Source organism: Eurosta solidaginis, chromosome 5 (genome assembly GCF_040869045.1).
Source record: "Eurosta solidaginis isolate ZX-2024a chromosome 5, ASM4086904v1, whole genome shotgun sequence".
NCBI lineage: Eukaryota > Metazoa > Arthropoda > Insecta > Diptera > Tephritidae > Eurosta > Eurosta solidaginis.
Window position 1 is genome coordinate 18,736,666 of NC_090323.1, and position 20,956 is coordinate 18,757,621.

Consider the following 20,956-nt stretch of genomic DNA (forward strand, 5'->3'; position numbering starts at 1 on the left):
TCAAAACATATGAAATCCAATGTTGCCGGTTAAATTTATATCAAACCCTGCAATTGTTCGTACTAAAGGGCCAATTAAACTTCCTTAACCCGATAATTCTTTACGACAGCATGACACTGCTAATACGCGTCAAAAAATATTGAGAGGTGTCAAACGACGCGTATTAATCTTGAGAACAATAATCCGAAGACGGAAAAGAAAAATTTTATCTCTGTCCGGGGATATTTGCAGTTGAAGTTGGCGATTTTCATGTGGTTGTTGTAATGTTGGAGTACCCACAAAAAAAATTGTGAACATAAGCGTTTTGGGTAATAGTCTAGTTGAGGGGTCGACTGCTAATACGGTACCAAAAATATCGAGAGAGGTTTCAAACGACGCGTCTTGACATCAGTATTAATAATCCGAAGGCGGAAAATAAAAATATTAACTCGTTCAAAAGATATTAACGAAAAACCGGAAAAAGACCAGCGGGTATCTGCGAAACCGGGGGTGCGATCCATAGTATTTTTGCGCAGAACACCTTTCTGATTTGGCGGCCTTTGGCCGCGCTTATAAAAAATTACCCTGGATTGGTCCAACACCGGTTTGGAGACCAAAACTATATCCGCACAAAACGCGATAATAGTCTAGTTGAGGATTCGACTGCTAATACGCTACCAAAAATATCGAGAGAGGTATCAAAAGACGCATATTAATCTCGAGTCTCCGTCTTCGGATTATTAATACTAATGTCAAGGCGCGTCGTTTGATACCTCTTTCGATATTTTTTTACGCGTATTAGCAGTGTCATGCTGTCGTAAAAAATTACCCTTAACCCTAACGCCATAGTCGCAATCATACCCATATCCATAACCATCTCCAATGTGATCGATTAATGGTGCCTTAACCTAAAAATCGTGAAAATTTTATAAAAATGAAGGAAACGCAAAAAATTACAAACATATTCCACAAAAAATAAGTCTCTTAGTCATAACGTATCAAAAACAAAGAATAAAATCTACAAAAAGTTATTAAATTCACCAACTCAAATATTTTTAGGTTATGGATATAGTGAGAAACCAAAAACCTATTGGTTGCCTATGGTATGGTTATGGCGTCAGCGTTATGGTATGACACCATTAATCGATTACATTGATTTTCATCAGCTGTTTTATATGGTTAGACGGCCCATAAATGATACAAAAACCATGCGCAAATATAAAACGACGAAATTGGTGCAAATGAAAATTTTGACATACACGGCACAAAAACACTGCGCAATATTCATTTTTAAAGTAGCGCAACAAATGAAACATGTGTTTTAATTGTGTAAAAAAGGCACTAATTGTATAAAAAAACACTATTTATTTTCCACAGTGCTGGTAATTCACGGTATAAGTCGAAAAACTCGCACCAGAAGCGTTTATTTTCCATTGTACTTATAAAATATATATTTTAATTGAAATACCAGCTCAACTCCTTACAGCACTGCGTAATATTCATTTTTCAACTAGCGCAACAAATGAAACACATGTTCTAATTGTATAAAAAATTATTTTGTATTATTAAATTTGTGTGAATTCCTGTTACAAGCTAGAGATGGTCCTTACGCCTTCGATATTAACAATTTTTAACAATAATTACTGATGTTATATTATCAGAAACCACAGGTAAACTGTGTAAGATTCACCATACACGAAGAAAAAAGCATGTGCAATATTTGCAGACATGCGTAAATATCAAAATCGTTTTGATTTTAGCGCAGTTCTCTGCGCAAATAGCGCAACCAGTGCACACACCGGTCAAATCCTTGTGCCAATTACCAATTTGCCGTGTAATTGGCGTATTATGGTGTTAATGTTATAATTCACCATTAATTGGCCCTTAATGCCATAGTCGTAACCTTACCCATATCCGTAACCGTCTCCAATGTGGTCGATTAATGGTGCCTTAACTTAAAATCGAGAAAATTTCATAAAAATGAGGAATATGCATAAAATTACAAACATACAACACAAAACATAAGTATATTATATAAATGTATCCAAAACAATAAATAAAATCTACAAGAAGTTAATAAATTCTCCAACTCAAATATTTTTAGGTTATGGATATGGCGACAAACCAAAAACCAATTGGTTGGCCATGTTATGGTTATGGCTTTACCGTTATGGTATGGCACCATTAATCAATTACATTGATTTACATAAGGTTGGTTCTATCAGTTTATTCAATATGAGTTTATTCGCATGATTGAATGTAAATGCAAGTTTTAGTGTTTGATTAAATCAAGAAAATTATGATTTTTGCAGTTCTCTGATTCACGAGTTCAAAATTGCTTCGTTCTGCGCAACTACGTCACACTTGACTGCTTCAGCGAATGAAAGAAAGAGAGAAAAAAACAAGAGCTAAAGGAAATGACGTAAAAATTGCTCATAAACAACAGCTGAATTAATGTTTCCATGCGCAATGCGCCAACTCTTAAGCTGGAGACATTGGTGCTTTATCGGTAACCGTATCGGGAACCTTATAACAGCTGATTCGACCAACCTTATGAGAATCAATGCAATCGATTATTGGTGCCGCTAAGGTCGTAACCGTATCGTAGCCAACCAATTGGGTTTTGGTTTACCTTCGTAACGATAAACAGCTGATTACGTTATAGATACGACTACAGCGATATGACATACGGCACTATTGACTCCCGCTTAAGGAAAACAATATTTATTCCTCTGGGAGGCATATGGTCACCGCGGTTAAACCAACAACTGGTAGCATGGTTCCATGAAATGATAAGAAAGTGTAACCAAAACAAAACGTGATATCAATAAATAAAATATGTTGCTATTTTTTACGTGTATAACTGTATTTTTTAACATATTTACTTATAATAGTGTTTTTAAATTAAATGGAGCAATTTGTACAAACGCTAAAGAAGTGTCATTTGAAACTCGAATTTCGCAAAATGAATATATCATACAATACCGGCACTATTACTTCCCGCATGCCAGGCATAAATTCCTGAACGCCGCACTACGACGATTTAATGTAGGTAAATATATAAATATATGTTCTAATTTATTTAGCCAGTATATTTTCACATAATTTGCAGTTCACCAACTGGCATATAATTGAACGTGAAAATAAGGCCTTTCGGTGTCCAAGTGATTTTGATTTGCTACAACTAGACGAACGTTATGATGCACACTTCACTCATTTGATACAACTCGAGCTGCATCCATTAATCAAAAAAATTACACCACAACGTATTGTAAAAAGAATATTGCATTTTAATAGTACAAATAATAACCGATTAGGCCGCCATCTACTGCGTGCTTTACCAGCACAAATCACTACAATGCTACAAGCGAATGTGCTCTGGGGTATGGGTATAACAGGTGCTGGCGTGAAGGTGGCCGTTTTCGATACAGGATTAGCAAAATCGCACCCACATTTTCGACGTGTGAAAGAACGCACGAATTGGACAAATGAAAAATCATTAGATGATGGTGTTAGTCATGGAACATTTGTTGCTGGAGTAATTGCATCGGCTAAGGAATGTTTCGGTTTAGCGCCAGATGTTGAGTTACATATATATAGGGTTTTCACAAATTCACAGGTATGTAAATTGTTTCATATATCGATTGCTAAGCGTAAGGACGTCCTATATCAGAAGTATGTATTTAAAACATATTGTTGAAAAGGTACAAACATGCTTTAAAAATACGTTAATATTGCGCCATAAACCCGAGCTTATGACCCATTTTAGTGTTTAACAGTACTGGTAAATTCAAGAATGGCACTTTAATGCTTTAATTTTTATGGCGCAATATGAGTGTAATAAAAGATTCTGGGCACATGGTGTAACATGCTTCGCTCCATCCAATAGGTGCGGCCATTCACAAATTTTCATGTTGTTGTTGTTGTTGTAGCGATAAGGACACTCCCCGAAGGCTTTGGGCCCGACCATCTCGGGAACATTTTGTTATGACCATATGCGACCTTCTAGGCCATACCGCCCTCCCACCCCCTAGATCCATGAGGAGTTCGGGGTCGCCAGAGCCTCGGCTGTTAATAAAACAGAATTCGCCACCGATAGGTGAGGTTGACAATTGGGTTTGGAGAAGCTATGTATTGCGCTGGTAACCTGAAGGAGCTGCGCTACGAAATCCCCTTGAATCCGGTATTTTATTTATTTATTTATTTATTTATTTATTATCTACCGAACATAGTCCTCACAGATATGTAACAACTTAAACAAAAATTATCGAGATAGAAAAATATATGGTAACAATTTATAAATACAACATTATAACAAAAATTTTTGTAAAAAATTCGCTACGGCTTAAATAAAACTACATGTAAAAACATTTATATAGTAATAGGAATACTGAAACATATTAATTGAAAAGAAAGTAATCAATAACATCAGCTTTAAAATGTTCTTTACATGAGCTAAAATCGGCATGATTGCAAACAGAGTTACATAAGGAGATCATTCTGTGAATAGGTTCATTATTTCCAAAATTCGTTCTACGCGTTTGGACGTAGAAAATGTATTTGTCCCTTAGACACCTTTCAGGTGCATAGAAGGGGAGAAGAAAAAGTAGTTCCGGAGAATCGATTTTGTTGTCGTAAATGTCTTTGATAAAGAAAATACCACAAATTTTCCTTCGAGTATTAAGGCACTGAATATTTAAAATTCTACATCTTGGTGCATAAGATGGCATCGATTCAAAAGTGAACATTCGTCGAAGCGCGAATTTAGTGAATCTCCTTTGAACTCTTTCTAACCGGCTGGAATGTGTTACAAAGTCTGAGTCCCAAATGATGCAGGCATATTCCAAAGTGGATCTTACAAGGCTAATGTAAAGACTTTTCAGCGTTAGCGGATCAAAAAAGTCTTTGGAATTACGTTTGAGAAAGCCGAGTTTTGAATTGGCAGCACTGATTATGTACTCCCTATGAAAGTCGAATCTAAGCTTCGAGTCTAAGTATACTCCTAAATCCTTAACAGTAGTTGTACGATTGAATGAGTCGCTATCGTTAAAGTAAAAGCTGTTCATTATGCATGCGTTTCTCCGAGTGAATGTGAGTCGCCTCTTACGACAGGCATACATACCGCGGGTATATCCTAACCCCCTAACCCGCTGGGGGCACAAATTGTCAATATCCTTTATCGGAAGCCTGAGGAAATCTGTAGTTTTAACAGGATTGGAAGGTTTAGTTTAGTTAAGACAAACTCATAGCTACCCATAAAGTAATTGGCCAGCCGCTTGTATGCTGCGAATAGCTATAAAGACACTCCACAATTATTTTAGGGAGTATTATCGATGTTGATGGTCCTTTGCCGGATATATGTAGATCCTGTACGTTCCGGTAACAAGCAATATTAAGATACAGGCCCGACCATATCGGCAACGATTTAATATGACCACATTCAACCCTCTAGGCCATCTCGGCCCCTCCACCTAGTTCCATCAGAAACAGCCTCAGCTACTAAAGAAACAGGAATGGCAACGGTAGGTGAGGTTGACAATTGGGTTGGAGAAGCTATAAATTACGCTGGCAGCCCTTCGAAAAGGTTGCGCTACACAACCCCTCGAATCATTTGGGTATATTAGTCGCATCTTACGACAGGCATACCTGCCGCGTGAATATTCTAAGCCCCCTAGCCCGCCGGGGTCTGGGACAATTTCGTCCTGGATACTGTAATTGGTCAAACTCTTACTTATACAGACTACGCCCACATACCTAATATGAGCCACTCCTGTAACGTGTTCCCACATGACATCAATCATCTTTTCAATTGCATTGTGGAACCAATCCCTATATTGGATGGGGCGAAGCATTGCTACAACAACAACAAAAACTTTCAAATTCATATCCGATGCAAGAAGCATTATTTTTGAAATAAGTTCTTAGTAGGACAGTCTTCCACTGAACCCTCGATACTCATTTTGCTTATACTAAATATTTTTTTATTTGTTAGGTATCCTACACTTCCTGGTTCTTGGATGCATTCAATTATGCTATTTTTAAAAAAATCAAAGTACTTAACTTAAGCATAGGTGGCCCAGATTTTTTGGATTATCCCTTTGTGGACAAAGTGCTGGAGTTGTCAGCCAATAAAGTTATTATGATTTCTGCCATAGGTAATGATGGTCCACTCTATGGCACGCTAAATAATCCTGGCGATCAGAGTGATGTCATTGGTGTTGGTGGTATTAATTTTGAAAATAAAGTAGCAAAATTCAGCTCTAGAGGTATGACAACATGGGAACTTCCATGGGGTTATGGTAGACTCAAGCCGGATATAGTCACATTTGGTAGTCAAGTGAAAGGAAGCAATGTTCATGGTGGCTGTCGTTCACTTTCTGGTACTTCCGTAGCTTCGCCAGTTGTGGCTGGTGCTGTGGCGTTAATAGCAAGTGGTGCGCTATCAAAGCTTCATCTCATTAATCCATCATCAATGAAACAAATATTAATTGAAGGAGCCGAACGTTTAACGGATAATAACATGTTTGAACAAGGTCATGGCAAATTGAATATATTAAAAAGCATGCAGTTATTACTTACCTATGAGCCGAAAATAACTCTAAGTCCAGAATACTTAGATTTCACTGAAACTTATATGTGGCCTTATAGTTCACAGCCGTTATTTTTTGGTAGCATGCCTGTCATTGTTAATGTTACCATATTAAACGGTATTGCCGTGACGGGTGTAATAAGAGAAGCGCCTACGTGGCATCCACATGCTGATAAACATGGAAATATTTTAAATATTGCAGTCTCCTATTTGCCCAGCTTATGGCCATGGTCGGGGTGGATGTCGGTACACATAGGTAAGTACCATTTTAGTTTGATTAATATTTTCCCATTTGCCCTTCCCCTCTTTCTCTCTTTAGCTGTAAACCAAAAAGGCGTAGAATTTAAAGGGGTTGCTGAAGGCCATATTAGCCTAGAGATCGAATGTGTGCCAGAGAAACAAGAAGGTAAAATTGTGCGCAACATTAAATTTCCTCTCAAAGTAACTGTCATACCAAAACCACCAAGAAATAAACGTATTCTTTGGGATCAATATCATAGCTTAAAATATCCACCTGGTTATATGCCACGAGACAATTTAAAAATCAAATCTGATCCTTTGGATTGGCGCGCCGATCACTTACATACGAATTTTCGTGAAATGTATACACATTTACGTAATACCGGCTATTACATCGATATTTTACGTATGCCGTACACTTGTTTTAACGCCTCCGAGTATGGTACATTACTCATAGTCGATCCTGAGGAAGAATTTTTTGATGCAGAAATAAAAAAAATCGAAAATGATGTATATAGCGAAGGATTGAGCGTTATAATATTTGCCGATTGGTATAATACAACCGTAATGAAAAAAATTAAATTTTTCGATGAGAATACACGTCAATGGTGGATACCTGACACTGGTGGCGCCAATATACCGGCGTTAAATGAATTGCTAAAACCTTATGGCATTGCTTTTAGTGATTTTATAGCCGAAGGCTTTTTCGCTATGGGTGATCATTCGATGTATATAGCCAGTGGTACTACTTTGGCAAAAATACCGCGTGGTACTGATAATATTGTAATCGGTGCTGAGTTGCAGGATCAGGGATTTGAAGTAAGTCTTATATTGAAAAAAAAAATTTTTTTTAAGTGGGCGGTGCCACGCCCCGTCTTAAGAAACCATAGCAGGTATTCAATATTTGGTATAGATATTCCATACATGGGAGAGGTGTGGGTGTGGAAATGGGAGTGGGAATTTGAATGGAAATGGGAGTGGGAGTTGGAAAGGGAGTTTAATTGGGAGTGGGAAGGTAAAGGGGTTTAGTGGGAGGGAAATAAATGTAATAAAGTATGGAGAAAAATTAAAGATAAAGTAGACGAGAATGGGATAGAGAGGGAAAACTGGAGAGTGAGTGGGAGTGGGAATTGGAATGAGAGTAGAATTGGGAGTGGGAGTTGGAGTTGGCGTGGAATTGGGAGAGGGAGTGAGAGTCGAGAACGACTAATATTTCCGCTTGCAAAACGCTACAGTAATTCGGCAGCCTATAGGATCTGTTTATTTCCGTATGAGCACAGTATACCGCAGACCCTACTCCTTCACCAATTTGGAACCATCTGTGTACCCATTTATCGCCTCGTCCGCCATTTGAGCACCCTTGCGCCAACCGTCCACCTGATTTGTGGCCTTAAGATCTCCCTCGAAGCGCAGATAGGGAATCAGGTAGTCTGTTCGTCTTGTGATGGATGACGCTATACTACTATGGCGCCCAAGATGCCCCGAGACACCGAGCCTGGTTGCAGTTGGTAACGCTATGTTCTTTGCTAGCAGGTCTACAGGTGGAATGTGCAGAATGGCATACTGTGCAGCCGTCAGGGTTGTTATCAGGGCTCCTGTAAGGCTAAACATTGATAGTCTGCAGACCCCCTCTAATTTTTTGAGGTAGGTTGTTTTTTGTGAGTGGCTTTCCACCAAACAAGAACTCAATAGTATAGAATGGGGCTTACAATCGCTGTAAAAACGCAATGAGAAAGAGAGGGCGATAAGCCCTGCGTACACCCCAGCATACTTTTACATGCATAAAGTGCCGTTGAGGTCTTCTTAACACTCTCCTCCGCGTTGGGCTTCCATGACAGCTTACTGTCTAGGATGATTCCTCTATATTTTGTGCAAGGTTTCTCCTGTAGGGTCACCCCTCCTAACTTAGGCCTGGTCCAATTTGGGACCTTGTACCCCTTTCAAAACAAGACCATATCCGTCTTCTCCGCGTTAACTTTCAACCCGACATTATATGCCCAGGTATGAATATCCCGAAGCGCCCGATCCATCAAAGAGCTAATCATTGGAGGGCACTTTCCACTTATGACAATTGCAACGTCATCCGCGTAAGCCGTAAGTTTCACGGGTCCCTCATCGAATCGCCTGAATAGTTGGTTGATGACCAGCGTCCACAACAGAGGTGATAGCACTCCTCCCTGCGGCAGGCCCCTGTCCACTGATTTCGTGGCCTCGTACAATCCCCATTGTCATGTAATCTTCCTGCAATTTAACATGCAGCCGATCCATCTGGTTAAGGCTGGATGTGCTTTAATGTAATTAAGACCATCCATAATCGCCCATTTAGAAACATTGTTAAAGCCCCGGCAATGTCTAAGAAGACTCCTAGAGCATATTCCTTATAAATGGAATAAGGTATGGAGGAAAATTAGAAGAAAATGGAAGATGAAGTAAAAGACAAAGGGAAGATAGCGAAGACTGGAAGAAGCACCCTTTTTAAAAATAGGTAAACCAGTTTTTTGGTAGAATAAAGGGTGCCGGGTACGCTAGTTTTGCAACAAATTTTAGAAGGAAATTAGGAAAAGAGTATCTTGCAATATTCTTGCAAAAAAATAATACCGATCTTCGATATTAATAAAAAGGCTGTCCCTATTCGTCCAGAAAATTCAGTACAAAAATTTCCGAAATATTAATGTATCTTTGTATATTTTACCTTCCTTTATATTAGGTCGTTTGAATGTTTGTCCGCTTTTCATACAAATCTTGCAATCGATTTTTAAGTAACTGCTCAATGAGCTACAAACATGAAACTTTACACGTAGGTTAGAACACCGTGACAATGCAACAAAAGGGGGATATATCCGTTAGGTGGCGCACGGATCGAAATAATTAGATAAGAGTTTGAAAATTTTCAAACCAGCTTTTCAGTAACTTCTCGATGAGTTTGAGACTTGAAATTTCAAATTTAATTCAGAGGTCGATGACGCCGATGACACGATATAAAAAGATTCGCTAGAGCCGCACGGGATGAGATACATATTTAGAAAAATCGTACGAAACGTAGGGAATTTTGGGATTGATTTTTGTGTAAGTTCTCATTGAGCTACAACTGTAAAACTTCACAGATAGGATAAGACGCCGAGAAAATTTAAGAAAAGGAGAAAAAATTCCGTTAGGTGGCGCACGGATCGAAATATTTAGATAAGATTTTGGAAATTTGGTGTAGATTTTAAAGTAACTTCTCATTGAGCTACAAACATGAAACTTCAGAGACAGGTTAAGACACCGTGACAAAGGAACAAAAGCAGAAAAAATTCGTTAGGTGGCGCACGGATCGAAAAAATTAGGTAATAATATGGAAATTTGAAACCGGGTTTTAAGTAACTTCTCGATGAGGTAGAGGCTAAAAATTTAGAGCTTAATTCAGAGGTCGATGACAGCCGATGACACGATACAAAAAGATTCGCTAGGGACGCCCCAGCGGGTTAGGGGATCAGAATATACCCGCGGTAGATATGCCTGTCGTAAGAGGCGACTAAAATACCAGATTCAAGGGGTTGTATAACGCAACCCTACAGGTTAAAATAAAAAAAAAAAAACACAAACAGGTTGCCAGCGCAATATATAGCTTCTCCGAACCCAATTGTCCTGAATCCTGTTTCACTAACAGACGAGGCTCTGGCGACCACAAGCTCCTCATGGAACTTGGGGGTGGGGAGGGGGGAATGGCCTGAAGGTTTAATGTGGCCACATAAATCGTTCCCGAGATGGTCGGGCTAGCACCTTAATGGTGCTGTGGTACCGGAGCGTACCGGATCTTTATCCGGCAAAGGACCATCACATCGATAACACTCCCCAAAGCCTTCGGGGAGCAACCTTATCGCTACAACAACAACAACAACAACATTCGCTAGGGATGCACGGGATGATATATTTAGAAAAATCAAACGGAACGGAGGGAATTTCGGGATTGATTTTTATGTAAGTTCTCATTGAGCTACAACTGTAAAACTTCACAGATAGGATAAGAATCCGAGAAAATTTAAGAAAACGAGAAAAAAATTCCGTTAGGTGGCGCAGGGATCGAAATATTTAGATAAGAATTTAGAAATTTGGTGTTTTGAGATCGATTTTAAAGTAACTTCGCATTGAGCTACAAACACGAAACTTCGGAGACAGGTTAAGACACCGTGACAAAGGAACAAAAGGAGAAAAAATCCGTTAGGTGGCGCACGGGTCGAAAAAATTAGGTAATAATTTGGAAATTTGAAACCGGGTTTTAAGTAACTTTTCGATGAGCTAGATGCTAAAAATTTAGAGCTTAATTCAGAGGTCGATGACAGCCGTTGACACAATACAAAAAGTTTCGCTAGGGGGCGCACGGAATGAGATATTAAGAAAAATCAAACCGTGCGTAGGGAATTCCGGGATTGATTTTTATGTAAGTTCTCATTGAGCTACAACTGTAAAACTTCACAGATAGGATAAGACGCCGCGAATATGTAAGAAAAGGAGAAATAAAACTAAAATAAAAAAATTTTAAGCACTTCCTTTATATAAATGGACAAAAATCAGCGAAAAATGTCTCCTTATATAAAGACATATTCTTGCTAAAGTTTAATTTTTGAATTTTGATATAGAAATTGCACAAATATTTATGAGAAGTAAAAATATAAGGAGACATTTTTCGCTGATTTTTGTCCATTTATATAAAGGAAGTGCTTAAAATTTTTTTATTCTTTTTTTATTGCTGTTTTTCTTCATTTTACCTGATTCCAGATGATACAAAAAAATTTTTCATATATTTTCGTATTCATGTTCTGCAAATCGAATTTAAAATGTTCATGTTTGTTTTAAACAGATTTTGGAGAACCCCAATACAGCTGATATTAAAAAACAGTTCAAGCCAATACTCGGACTTTTTCAAACCGAAAGCGAATTACGTAAACATTACATAACCGAAAATGCCCAAACACATTCGAGTTACGAAGAGAACAAAGTGGAACAGCCAAATGTTGAGACAGAAATATCAGCCGAACGTAATCCAATTATTAACAAACGTATTTTGTTAGAAGAGCTTAAAAATGCTAACTATGAGGATGACGACGCCAAAGCACCTAATAAATTAGCTTTAATAGAGAATAAAAATATAAAACAGGTTCTAACACAAAAAATTTCCATTACAAGCAAAAGTACAAGTGGGCGCATAGCAGTTTACAGCGATTCAAATTGCTTAGACTCCATACATTTGGAAAAGGCCTGTTTTTGGCTTTTGGATGCCATACTCGAATATACACAAAGTTCATATAAGTCTGAATTATTACAAAAATTAAATCGCAACTCGGAATTTTATCCCAGTACGGCGCATACGCTACCATTGCGTTTATATAGCAGTAATTTGCATTTACATTCCAAAGTCATCGATTCAAATAATAAATTTCATAAAAAGGAGACTGAAGCGTGTGAACTTTTGGATTGGTTGCAACCGCAAAGTGTTAATTCAGCCGATTTGAAATTAGCTTCAAACCGTTTAAAGCAAATTGATTTGAACTTATTACAAGCTAGTAAAGGTAGACATTTATATTTAGTAGTATATTTATTTAATTAAATTTTGCGCTTTCTATTTTTCAGATCACAAAGTCATTGAGCTTTTAAATTTACACGCAGAATCAAAGCATGCTAATGCTGCTTTGCCATCGCATGAAGAGGATGATAGCTCAATCCAGGTTTCGCTCATTTTTATTATGCTTTTAACAAGCCTGGTTCTAATTTTCTTCATTAAATATTTTAAACGAAAATGGGGTTTATAAGGAAATTAGTAGCTAACATTTTATGATAATAAAATAATTTTATAAGTATTTAAATTTAACCCTAGAAAGATAACGTACGTCTGAGAGACGTGTTCAAGTTTAAGGACCCTAAAGATATAAAAAAAAAACAAAACTTATTTTTTTTTAAATAATTTTTTTGATATATATTCACTTGTTTTAAATGTTTTTAAAGAAAAATATTGTTTTTCTTTTTAATATATTAAAAATTAAGTTTGATTTGTCTTGGACTTGTCCTTACAAAAATCAGTCCTTTTCGAAGGACCTCAGTTTATAGCAAAAACATTAAATTGAAATACATTTTTTGTGCTTCAATGGAATGAATTAACTGTTTTAAACTATACTTAAAGAAATATTAGCTAAAATTACCATTTTAGGCAAAAATTACTTATAAAATTTGTAGTCACGTAAAAGATAACGATACGTCCTTAGACGTATTTTTAAAAAACAATCGTTTATATTTCAGCAAATTAAAAAGTTACTACTGAAAAACACCCCCCATTGACAAGCTTGTAATGGTAGCTGAGAAAACTGAGAATGAGAATGTTCTTTTTTTACGATTGTGGGAGACTGAGAGCAAAATTAAAACAACGTACGTCTCACAGACGTATGTACGTTATCTCACTAGGGTTAAATTAATAAAACCATTTATTATGATTTTTTAGAATGACTGCGAGCCCAGCTCATGTGTCAATATAAGAAGTGGAATACTAAATTTCTTTTCCTTTAATAACCGGTACGTTCTAGTAGTGGATGCATGCATGCGTATAAGGGATTCTAAGGAAACTGCTGACATGAAGTTTGCCATCACATATTATCGGAAAATGTTATCAACAACTATGACGCGTTCAAGGTACGTGATGTGTAATGTTAACTTGACTTGTTTGTTGAAAGTTTACGGGATTGTAACCGTATGGGAGAAACTTTACCGCATCTGGTAGGCCCCTCGAATCTTTGTGTGTTTGAAGTTAACAGTGCAAATACAGTGGAGAAAAGGTGGAGATTAATAGTGAGGTGTGAGAGGACTTTTTCAACTCAAATATAGATTTCCAACCTCAAATTGCAAATATGCCGCATAAATTCCAAGCTTTACAAACTAAGGCTGACGGCAGAGTGGAAGCAGAAAGCGTTGCTATAATATAAAGATAGAAAACTATGAAAATTGTTTTTCATGGAAAATTGTAAAAACTATCACAGTGCCAGAAACGTTTAAAGCTTGTAAAATATATGAAAGTAAAATTTGCTTCTCGCCTAGTAAAGCTTATAGCGAGCACTCTGCCGTCAGCCTAATATCAGGCCCGTATCGTGTTATACGATCACTTATCGAAAAGCAATTTCGCTCAAACGATAAATATGAAACTGTAAAAAGATTCCTAAGAAAGATAGTATTATGGGTTTTAATCTTGATAAAAACACTTTATATCTTCTGGTCGTCCATGATTTATTTGTTGAAGTTTTTGCGCAAATCAAAATCCAAACAAAAGAAAATAAAAAAATAAACAAAATCAAAAATTAAAATTTGTTTTTGTTTGACAAAAAACATAAATATGTGTCTTTTCAGCTGATTTTATTTTATTTTTTCATTTCACTGGTATAGGGATTGTCAAAGGGAGATGGAAAACGCACAATGTAACCAATACATTTGCCGTCTTCCAGTGAGTTTAACAGCTCCGGCTCACGCTCAATTCTCACGGGAATGCTCTGGATCTTTGAGAGACTTGAGAAGCAGATGTCGTGAAATTTTCGCACACGTGAAATGTGATAGGCAGATGCCGCCGCTGTTTTTCATTTAACTCATACGGCGAAAGGCTAAGCAGCGAAATCTATTTTTGAAAAAGTAGGTTTATTAAAGGCAGCGTTGTCAAACTAAAAAAGAAGTAATTAACAAATTATCTGGGTCACTCCTATCTGGATTTATCTGGCTCAGGATTTTGCCACCGGATGATCGCAATTGACAATTATTTACTGCCGTGTTGGTCAATTTATTATAAAAAAATAGTTTCACATCACTTTAAGTTATATTTTTAGTAAATGCATCTAATTTAGCTCATTATTTTCCCACAACACTCAAGAATTGCGAAGTTTTATGTTTTCTCCCCATTCCATTCGCCTAACACCAACACGCACATTGTGACAATCTGAACAAAAGGTAGTTTGTTGCTGTAGAGATGAGCCAACCATATAGTTGAACCATGAATATGTGTGCGCGCAATTGAGAAATAATTTTCCGAATAGGGACAGCTTAAAAAAAGACGGAACTTGGGGTGGAAAATCTCCGTTAAATCAAACATGTTACTTTAGTTGGGTGTTGAGATGGTCTTTTTCTTCTCCGCTGGAAGGGAAGGGAAACGTGTTTTTAGAAAAACAAAAACAAGTAAGGAGGAAGAGCGGGGGTTTGGGAGACGTGATATGCTGAGTGATAGGAAGGCCATTAAGTGATGTTCTTCACAAATTTTGAATATGTAGTGGATATGGCACATTTCTTAGACCTTTACATTTCAAGCAGCGAATTGCGGAAAAGCACGTTTCTTCTAAAAGATCGAGTGAAGATCGGTGAAGGGTATTCGTTTGACTGCTTGAAAGTTGATAAATCTGAAATTAAAAACATTCCATACACATATATTTTTCTTTCATCTTCGATTTTAAGCTCAGCATACCTTTAGTAGAGTATCCTTGTAACGCTTACATTCTCTTCTCTTAAAATTGAATTTTAGTGGATTTTTTTGATGCGAAACTTTAGATAGGCGAATGCGATTTAAACTGCAATTGGTATCTTTCATTAAACGGGAAATCTGAAAGAAAAAAAATGTATATAAACTGGTAAGATATCACTTTCAGCCCAATTCTAAATATTCTCTCGGAATTTTGTACTCGCGGATTTTTTTATTTCCGCGGAAAAATTCCTCCAATTCTTTTCTCCTAGGGAGAACAATAATTGGGGAATAGGAATTTCGAATTTTCGAAGTCAGCTGTTTTGCCAATTGAAATTTCGTTGCGCATTTCTTATTTTGTTTAAAACATTGGAAAGTTTAATTATTGTTGCAAATTTGTTTGAAATTAAAAAATAAAATATGTATAAACAATGCACAGTATTACATTTCATGTGGTATTCACTGAAATGGGTAATGAATTGGTGCCACAGCAACATCAACAGAGGAGCATAAGAAGAAGAAGACGGCGGGATAACACAAATCCGCCGGAGTTGCCTGCTTCCATTCAGCAAAGCATTTTTTTGGCGGCCACGTCGAGTTGAATTCTTCTTTCGTCATTAGCCAAAATCTATTTAAGCCTTCTTAAAAAATCCTTGCGGAATTTCTGGATGGCTGCATCAAATATACCAAGAGCTCTTCCGTTGCTTATGACATACTTTTCGACTTAAAATAAAGAATATTGTAGTAGAATGTAAATATTTTAGCATAAATTTGTACAAATAAGTGTTCTTTCTTAAAAGAACCCATTTCCTTTAAATATTTTGATGCATTCGCTTTAATTTAACAAGTGAAAAACCTCCTAAGAAATGGCGGAGAAATCTCCCTCTCCCCCACATTCATAATACCAACTTTTCTCCCATAACCGGTTTCCGCTTTTTTGAACATTGTTCAGAATAGGAGGAAAGGGAGAAGTGAAAAAACTCACAAGGAATTTTTATTTAGAATACGAGGAATGGGAGAAGGGAAAAAACCCGCACGGAACTTTTGTTTAGAATTGGGCTGTTTGTCTCGGCTGGCGTACATATCGCACACTAACTACAAAAGAGTCACAACTTGAAAAATGTAAATGTTCAGGAGAGAAGAAAAACGGTTTATGTGAAAACGTCTGTAATATTATACCAAAATCCAGTTTTACAAAGAAGGAGACCTTCATTATAAAATGAATTGACGAAATTTTTTATAATTATTTGTTTACGGAAAAAATATATAGCAATTTTGAATTATGACTATCTCACTGAAATATTTTTATTTTACGTTTGGTACTATATCTAATTATGCCCCTTTAACTGAAAAATTTACTTACTCTTTACGTATAAAAAGACACAATTTTAATTAATACACAACAAAGTTAAAACTTTTATGCAACAAGATAATCAGAATTTAAAATAATACGCTTTATGCGTAAAAAAACTGTTCACTTATTCTTAACCACATTGACACAACTAAAAATAGTACTCATTAGTTGATTCAGCGCAAGCGATGCAATCAACGCTAAAGCGGCAGTTACCCACGAACGTACGTAGAAAAAACGTGTCAGCTGATACGACCTAACTTATAAGTGTGCAATGTAAACGAAAACTCACCGACGTTCAACGCACATACGTACGTAGCCCGGAACGTAGAAATCAAAACAATTTTGATTTTTTCCGTAAGAACGTGTCAGCTGATCGCTCTCTCACAAGACAGAGTTGCCTATTAAATATTTTGTGTGCTATGTTTGGACCAATTGCAGTTATTATACAAAAAGGCCTAATGATTGTTTAAAATTTTGTTGAAATTGTAATTTCTACCTTCGATGGTTAATAAAACAGCAGAAACGTCCGGATTAATTATCTTAATACTTTATTCTTCAGTCGTCAATTCAATAATGAACCGGAAGTCCACCATCTTCTCTTTTCTATCTTTACAGTGATGTATTTTTGCTTATTCTATTAATTAGTTGACATGGTTGCATTTATGATCTTACAACTCGGCCAGCTTGAAACTGTATCGACCTCGATACATACATTTAATTTCTATTTTTACTGTCATACATTTCTTAATCTGATACAATTCGCTATTTGTGTTCAGAGTTACAGCTCGCACTGTATTGACCTTGATACATTATAACCTAATTTCTATCTTCACTATCGTACATTTCTTAATCTAATACCTAATTTAAATCTAATACCTAATCTAATACAATTCGCTATTTGTGTTCAGAGTTATCGCTCGGCCAATCTGACACTGTAATCGACCTCGATACAGTATAACTTAATTTCTAACAAATATTAGTCTGGTTCTACTGTGAAATATTTTATTGAAAACGGCTCACTAATACCTTCAACTCATCAAGTGTTTTGGCCGGTAAAAGTATATGTGCATTTGACACTACATTGCCTATGCCGTCTATTATGAAATCGATGATTTGTCCGTTTTCCTATTGCCTGCATCAATAGAATGTAACAATGTAATGACTCGCTCTTTTTGTCCCACTTGCGTCTTGCCAATATCTTATAAACTTCATTCCTCTGTATCGGCACGTCAAATTCCGTCGTAAGGGCCTTTTTTAACTTGGCATAGCTTAACGCTTTGGTGTTGGTAAGGAAAACTTTGGCTGTTCCCACCAGGCAGCGACGAAAAGCCAGCAATTTAAATCGTTCGTCTACTCTTGACGACTCCATTACTTCTTCGAAATCTTGAAGAAAATGTCCCACCGTCACTGATATATCATCACCACTGAACTTGGGCATAGCATGCTCTATATCGGCAAAATCCAGTCTACGTTGCTGTTGTACCCCAGTACTAGCTCTTAGCTCGTCGATTTCTTTCATTAATTTTAATATTTCCATACGTTTTCGTAGCGCCACTAGTTCGTCATCCAGACTTATGGTCGTGGCTCTTGCGTCAATTGGGGCAGAGTTTGATGGGGCGGCAGCAAAAACATCGTGAACAGCAGGTGTTGAATTGAATTCAACCAAAACGTCGGTAGTAAAGGCAGTTGGAACGGCAGTGGCGGCAGTATGAACGGCGGTGACGGCAGTGGCGGCAGAGCAGACGGAGCGGCGGCAGAATAGACGGCAGTGGCGGCAGAAAAAACATCGTGAACGGCAGGTATTGAATTGAATTCAACGAAAACATCGGTAATAGAGGCAGTTGGAACGGCAGTGGCGAGAGCAGAATATACGGCAGTGGCGGCAGTATTAACGGCGGTAACGGCAATGGCGGCAGAGGACTCAATAGAAACGGCAGTGTTTATCTCAATCATTTCGTCCGGAATGTTCTCCAATATATTTGTGTTCGGAGTGTTATTCATCGTATTTGCGGAGCTATTATCTCCCATGCCAACTATATTTTGCAGTAATCTGCGTAATTGTATAATGTTGGCAGTAGGAGGGAAATCCACATTGTTTTCAGCTAAAACCTTGACAATGTTCTCTCGAGCATCCATTTTACAAAATATTTGTTTATTATAGTGCGCGAGGTTCGTTAACACACCTAAGATGTAATTTCTACCTTCGATGGTTAATAAAACAGCAGAAACGTCCGGATTAATTATCTTAATACTTTATTCTTCAGTCGTCAATCCAATAATGAACCGGAAGTCCACCATCTTCTCTTTTCTACCTTTACAGTGATGTATCTTTGCTTATTCTTTAATTAGTTGACATGGTTGCATTTATGATCTTACAAAATATACCAAAATATATATATGGGGTATTCCATCCCATTTTGACCAATTTTGAACCCGACTCCTTTAGAATTGGCTGAAAGTTTTTCTTCTTTTTCTAGCTTACGAAAGACGTTTTTCAGAAGTTTTTCAAATTTTTTCATCCAACTCAAAAAAAGTTATGAATTTTTAAAAAAACAACGCTTTTGTTTTCAAAATATTTAAAACTTATTTTGAGTTGGAAAACGGTGTTTTTTTTTCAAAATGCTATAACTTTTGCAAAAATTTACCGTTTGGGATCATTTTTTTTAAATATGTTTTTAAATGTACTTTTCGGAAAAAATACAAACAAAATTTTAAAGTTTTTTTTCAATGATAGCCGGTCAACAATTTTTTGTATTAAATTTTATATGAGAATAGGCTTTTCTTGACCATATGGTTGCTATTTTTAGTGCAAGTAAAACTTCAATATTGCGACCCAACGTTTCGCTAAGCACCTTAGCTTCCTCAGGGGCGAAACTGCATTTATTTAACATTATTTTCATCAAAAAACATTGAAGAATTACATGAAATTATAAAAATTTTGAATTTTGTTAATATACCGAAACAATAAAATTTTTGTACAAGGTCACTTACAAATATATGTACGTAAAATATCACAATTTACATAACTACAACTAACACATCGATACCATCTGTGCGTGGTACATTTGTCAACTAAAATTGAAAATTATATGCAAAGCAAATAAGCCGCTGCAATGCAATCAGTGTCCTCTTTTATGTTCATAGTGTACCTAGACAAGTGTGTCAGCTAAGCGATAAACGTCAAAACTACAAACAGCCTCCCTCACCTGATGCAATTCTCAGGTCTAGAGTTGCATTTTTGGTACGCAAGAGTACTTCAAGCTGAGTTGCATTTGAAAGTTTAATACAACTTTGTAGTGTTTACAGATGAAATAGTTGCATATACATATTTCCGCGGAAATAAGAATACTAGAAGATTTGTAGCCTGCAACAATGCGGAAACATACGGAAAGCAAAATTTATTTAAATTAGAGTCAAAATATAAAGCGCCACACGTGTCACATGGAAAAATTTCACTTCACTGTTTACACAAATGCAAAAGGGTAAAATTATATAAACGCTTTGGTCGCTTCAAGGCAAAGATAACGTAAGGCGTTTCATTGTTTTTCGTCTGGCGTTGTCAAAGCGTAGGCACGCAACCAAATCATTTATGTAAATTTTTCGATACTTCGCCGACAGATGAATTAATGAATGCAACACAACCAAATTAATTTTATGTAGCTGTAAAAGTCTCCTGCAAATAAAATGATGCTGTAAGTGCAAACAAATCAAACTCCTATATGACACTACTTTATTTTCTATGTATTTTTCTTGTATTTTCTCTTATATTTTTTGTCGAGGGAGCCAATAAGTTTTCAGTACTGGTGTAAGTGTGTGAACTATATTTAAAAAAACTAACGAAATACTAGAAAAATACAACGTAGGTCATTAAAAATAAACAAGCCAGTTTGTATTTCGATAGGGTTTTTTGATATTAGGCCGTCTTTTCTTTATTTTTTCTGACAAATGAAAATTTTGTTTTTAGTTTCAAAATTTTGTGCATAAAAACACAACTAAATTCAAAGTGTAAATTGCGTGTGCAAATGAGTTTTCAATAAGTGTACATTTTTCAGTTTTTCATAGTTAAGGAATTGACCTCCAGATTCTTGTGTTACACAAATATAGTGAACTTGGGTACAGAAATTCAAATTACACTTAAAGGAGTAACCCTCCTTAATAAATTAAACTTTGAATGAAAATCAATAACTCTGAACTGAACACTTTTCGCCATGATATAAAATTAAAATGCTGTGGAAGAGGAGCAACACTTTTGTGACTACATAAACCCTGTTTCAATCTTTTACGTCTCTGCACAGAACCCTAATTGACCGTTTTCAACCGAAACAACAATGGCAAC

At 36.6% G+C, this 20,956-nt stretch overlaps 2 protein-coding genes across 4 annotated transcripts in view; one reads left to right on the plus strand and one right to left on the minus strand.

The window, feature by feature from the left end:
* The first annotated feature begins 2,670 nt into the window (after nucleotides 1–2,670).
* S1P (membrane-bound transcription factor site-1 protease) lies at nucleotides 2,671–13,905 on the plus strand. 3 transcript variants are annotated; one of them, XM_067789841.1, is made up of 7 exons: nucleotides 2,671–2,797; nucleotides 2,874–3,027; nucleotides 3,092–3,598; nucleotides 5,972–6,824; nucleotides 6,888–7,627; nucleotides 11,649–12,357; nucleotides 12,419–12,656. In XM_067789841.1, the coding sequence occupies exons 1-7, from the start codon at nucleotides 2,769–2,771 to the stop codon at nucleotides 12,595–12,597; spliced, it is 3,171 nt and encodes a 1,056-aa protein (XP_067645942.1). In that variant the 5' UTR covers nucleotides 2,671–2,768; the 3' UTR covers nucleotides 12,598–12,656. The 3 variants fall into 3 exon arrangements, with proteins under 3 accessions (XP_067645942.1, XP_067645943.1, XP_067645940.1); XM_067789842.1 differs by adding an exon at nucleotides 13,082–13,905 and having other exon boundaries at nucleotides 2,698–3,027; nucleotides 12,419–12,513; XM_067789839.1 differs by having other exon boundaries at nucleotides 2,699–3,027.
* A 139-nt stretch (nucleotides 13,906–14,044) lies between these two features.
* The window catches only part of LOC137253253 (uncharacterized), a 48,689-nt gene continuing 41,777 nt past the window's right edge, over nucleotides 14,045–20,956 (minus strand). Inside the window, exons 8-9 of the mRNA XM_067789843.1 lie at nucleotides 15,273–15,407; nucleotides 14,045–15,207 (exon numbers count right to left, since the gene is read on the minus strand). Coding sequence (XP_067645944.1) covers nucleotides 15,061–15,207; nucleotides 15,273–15,407 — 282 coding nt within the window. The 3' untranslated portion in view covers nucleotides 14,045–15,060. The remainder of the gene's footprint in view (nucleotides 15,208–15,272; nucleotides 15,408–20,956) is intronic.

Bases quoted from the DNA above. Each gene is read 5' to 3' on its own strand.
- S1P (XM_067789839.1), top strand. From the start codon at position 2,818: ATGTTGCTATTTTTTACGTGTATAACTGTATTTTTTAACATATTTACT. The intron at 3,599-5,971 runs GTATGTAAATTG...TTTATTTGTTAG, and splicing joins GGGTTTTCACAAATTCACAG to GTATCCTACACTTCCTGGTT. The intron at 12,358-12,418 runs GTAGACATTTAT...TCTATTTTTCAG, and splicing joins CTTATTACAAGCTAGTAAAG to ATCACAAAGTCATTGAGCTT.